At 68.9% G+C, this 4,321-nt stretch overlaps 1 protein-coding gene across 1 annotated transcript; it reads right to left on the bottom strand.

Annotated features, from left to right (window-relative positions):
* Positions 1-2,801: 2,801 nt before the first annotated feature.
* MNEG_14517 (hypothetical protein) lies at positions 2,802-3,590 on the bottom strand (the record flags this gene model as incomplete). Its single annotated transcript, XM_014037011.1, has 1 exon — positions 2,802-3,590. One exon carries the CDS (start codon positions 3,588-3,590, stop codon positions 2,802-2,804), a length of 789 nt encoding a protein of 262 aa, XP_013892465.1.
* Between the last annotated feature and the right edge of the window lie 731 nt (positions 3,591-4,321).

Raw genomic sequence — 4,321 nt, 5'->3', positions numbered from 1 at the left:
CGGCCGCCGGCCGATCGGACGCACGGGGTCGTAACGTTGACGCACCGGCTGGCGCCCCTTGCTCCCCTAGGCGGTTGTCCCCCTGCTTCACTCCGAGGTCCGTTTTCGCATGCCGATCTGCGACGCTCGCTCCTTCCCGTCCACTGGGACGACGCGCCCCCTGAAGCTCGCCGACCCCGGCGCTCTCGCCCTCCCGGCCTCACTACCTCCCTGCCTTCCACACACACACACACACACACACACACACACACACACACAACACACAACGTCCCCCCCCACCCCGCAAACCAACACCCAACCTGCTAATCCCTCCGGTCTTTGCTGTCCTTCGTCCCCTTGACAGCCGTACCCTCACCCTCACCCTCACCCCCACCCCCAACATCAACATCACCCCAGGGCCGTTTCGCAATTTGGGTCGACGCGGAGCTCCTGCGCGGCAGCAGCGGCGCGTGCGGCACGTTTGGCAGCCCCTGCCTGGCCGGCCGGGAGGAGTTCCAGCTGCACTCGGTGGAGCTGTGGGCGGTGGGGGCCGGGTGACACTGTGTGACGTCACATGCCCGCGCTGCACATCCCCTGACGGCGGCGCCGTCGGCTGCCGAGGTCCTGCCGGCGGCGGCGGCGGCCGGGGTGCGGGCCTGGATCGCCCCGCTAGCGTGGCGCAGCCCTCCTGGCGGCCGCGGAGTCGAGGCCGGCGGCGGCAGCCGTCCCGCCAAGCAGCCCTGGCGCGCCCTGCACGCGCCCCAGCCGCGGGGGCGCCCAGCCGGGGGGCGCCGCCCATTGGCCCGTTTGATTGCCCCGTCCCTGCGGCGCCGAGTGGCCCTCTGTCGGCGTCGGTTGCAGGCGGCAGCTGCTCCGCCATGCGCCCGCCCGCCTCTTTTTTGGTTTGAGGGCACGCATGGTTCTTATTGTTTGTGTTGCCCTGCTCACGGCAAGTCTTGAGAGAGCGAGGGAGGGCAGCAGCAGCAACAAAGCAGGCTCACACGCACCTGCCTTCCCCAACAGACACACAGCGAGGGCAGTGGACGGGGTCGCCATGACTCGCTAGTAAACGCTCGCCGGCAACGGCGGCCTCTGATATTGAGCATGCAGTGCCATGCACACCGACCGAGACCATGCACAGTCGCAGCAATGGCGCATTGATCACGGTCAAAGGGCGGGGCAGCGGCGTGGTCGACATGCCCTAGGCGCGCGCCTCACCAGCGTTGCTGAGACGGAAACAAAGGCGGAGCGTGGCGACTTTGTGCTTCATGGGGCGGGACGCCGCTGCGGCTGGCAGCTCAAGCATAAGTCGTATGGGCTGCGGACTGGGGCTCGGCGCGAGGGCTGCAGCGCTGCGACAGCCGACAGCCGCCGCCGGCAGCGGCGCGCCCAGCAGCCTGCCCTCCCTGGCCCGCCCAGAACACGGGGCGACGCACGCGGGGCGCTTGCAGCCACGGGTGCAGCGGGGCGCCGCAGCTCGGGGCTGCGCCCAACGGTGCACTGGCATGATTCGGAGTTGCTGCGCAGCACAGCGGCTTGCTGGTGACTCTGCACACGTGGAGCGTGAGGCGTCCCCCAAGCAGCCGCGCGCGTCTGTGATGCTTGCAACGGCATGGAGCACCGCGGGGCCGAATTCACGTTGCATTGACTGAGTGATCCATCTGCGTGCGCGAGCGGGCTCAGTTCAAAAGCAGGCAGGGGCCGTCACCCTGTCCCCAAGGCGGCCACGCTGCACCCGCTTGGGTGCCCCGGATGTCAGTTGGTGTTGCGCTGTTCGCGCTGCGCACTGCCCAGACGCAGCGCCCCCCTGGAACGCCAGTGGCCCGTCCGCAGGCGCCTGTCAGCAGGGACTCGTACGCGCGCAGGCTGCAGTGTTCCTCAGGGGTGCATGAGAAGGGGGGTGTTTGACGCGCAGAGGCCAGCCCGGGGGTATGTCAGGGAGTGGTTACTCCAGAGCAGTGCCTCGCGCAATATGCAGTGCATGTGTCGCCCACAGGAGCGAAGAGGCACTTCACAATGATGGAAGGAGGGAAGCGGTTTAACGCACGTAACGGGGACTGCCAGCGCGAGCCTGGGCCGCGTGGCCCCGTCGATGGCGCTCTGTTGCATGCGCTTGTGCGTGACGCATGACGCATGTCCCCAGTCAATATGGGCCCTCCGCAGGTGGGGGCGGGGGCGCCTGCGCCTGCGCCTGCGCCACTTGGGCCCCGTGCTGTTTCAGGGGCGGGGCCCTGCGTGACGAAATGGGGGTCCGCGCGACATGAAACAAACTGCCGCCCATTGCGGCATGCTGGCGCTGCAAGGAGCGCGCTCTGTTCGTAGACATAGGTCGGGCAGCTGCGAGGCAGCTGCTGAGAAGGTGACGTACGAAGGGGGACAGCCGAAACCTCGGGGTGAGCCCCGGCTCGCAAGCCGGCGCAGTTGGGCCGGCGCAGCCAAGACGAGACGGAAGAAAGAGTGTACACAAGCCGGGCCGCGCTGGCGGGGCGGGCGAAGGGCGCTCCTAGCTTGAGAGGCGCGTAGGCAGCCGGCTGGGGGGAGGGGCAGGGCGCGGCGCCGCGCGACGGTAGCCCCTGTGCTGCGCCTGTGCGTTATGGCTTGAGCAGCTCTAGTAAATCAAATAATTGGCCAGCCACCTTGGCAACTATCGAGCCCAACGATAATCAGGCAGCACTTGCAGCCTTCCCAATTGGAGGCCGCACGGGGGTCACATGACAGGTGCCTATCGCATCAAATCGCTCTCGTCTCATCCAAACAGCCGCTGCCGCAAGCAGCAGCTAGAGGGAACGCCGCACCCACGCACACTCCCCGCGGAAAGCCTATCAGGGGCCACCGACCCTCAGCAAGGACCGCAGCCCCCGCGCGAACCGGCCCCCGCCGCCCTCGGCCGCCCCTGCTGTGGCGACAGCGCCGCCGCCGCCGCCGTGCCGCCGCCGCTCCGGTGACGCTGCGAGATCCGCGTCGGAAGACGAGGAGGCGCCCCCGAAGCTGCCCCAGCCCGCGGTGATCGCGTCGGCGCCGCCCGCCGCCCAGCTGGGGGCGTCCGCCAGCGCGCACGCCGCCGCGGCGCCCTTCTGCTGCTTGCCCCGGTGGTGCGGCGCAACGCCCGGCGCGCCCTCGTCGCCCTCGCCGACCGCGTGCGCCGCGCCGCAGCCGCGGTCGCGGTCGCCGCCGCGGTCGCCGCCGCGGTCGCTGACGCTGCTGGGGCTGTCGCTGAGGCTGCCGCTCGCGCCGCGGCTCGGCGACGAGTACGGCGTGCCCGCCACCGCCTTGAACGGGGACACCGCAGCCGGCGCCGGCGTGTCCGCCCGCCGGCCCGCCCCGCGCACGCAATCGAGCTCGTCCCCGCCGTCCGGCGCGCCGCTGGCGCCCCCGCCGCCCGCCGCAATGACGTCACCGTCGCGCCCCCGCAGCGCCGCCCCCTGCATCGCCGCGTCGTGGGCCGCGTGCTGCGCGAGCGCTTGGCTGTCGCAGGCGGCGGAGCGGGCCATGGCGCCGATGGCGCCCACCACGGCCTTCTTGGGGCCGGGAAGGGCGAGGAAGGCGCCGTGGAAGGCGCCGGCGTTGTGGACGGTGTGCACCTTGTCGCCGCACATGTACTGCAGCATCATGTAGACCTGCAGATGGTGATACGATAATTTAGGGTTTAGGGGGTGAGGCGGGCCCAAGTCTGAGAGCAGTTGCATAGAAGGTGGTTTTGAGGAGATAACATTGCAGCGTATGTGTACGCACTTTGACTTTGAGCCATTCGATTGTTGCGGTCGTTTGGCTTGATGAGGGCTTAGAGTGAGTGGCCGGCCCAACAACCCGCCGCCCCTTTCAGCACCCAGCCGCCCCCCACGACCGCACCTCACCACGCCCCTCGCCACCCTTACAGCCCCCCTCACCTCGTCCGCGTGCACGAGGTCGTCCGCGGCGCCCAGCACCACCGCTGACCCGGCCGGCAGCTCGTCGGGCCACCTTTCAGTCGTGAGGTGGTTTTGTGAGTCGTTTTCAGGTCATAAAGCGTTGAGATGGGGCGCAACAAGAGCACAGAGGATCTGCGGGCCGTCGACCCACGTTCCAACCCCCGGTCATGCACACGCTGCGTAGGCGGCCGAGCGTGCGAGCAGGCAAGCCCGGATGGCAAGTCGACTCCCACCGCCCGCCCGGGTGCTTGCAAATGCCCAGAAATCCAGCGCAGTCAAAGTGAAAATGGGTCGGCGGCCTCACATGATGATGTCACTCCAGTAGAAGCGCCGCGAGAAGGCGGCCGCCAGGTGCAGGTCACGGGAGGCGAAGAACACGATGGTGTCCAGGAAGGATTGGAGGGGCCTTTGGGGTGGTTGGGGGTGTTTTGAGG

Source organism: Monoraphidium neglectum, assembly GCF_000611645.1.
Source record: "Monoraphidium neglectum strain SAG 48.87 unplaced genomic scaffold scaffold04548, whole genome shotgun sequence".
Taxonomy (NCBI): domain Eukaryota; kingdom Viridiplantae; phylum Chlorophyta; class Chlorophyceae; order Sphaeropleales; family Selenastraceae; genus Monoraphidium; species Monoraphidium neglectum.
The sequence above is the reverse complement of the archived record's forward strand: the minus strand, read 5'-3'. Positions and strand labels throughout refer to the sequence as shown.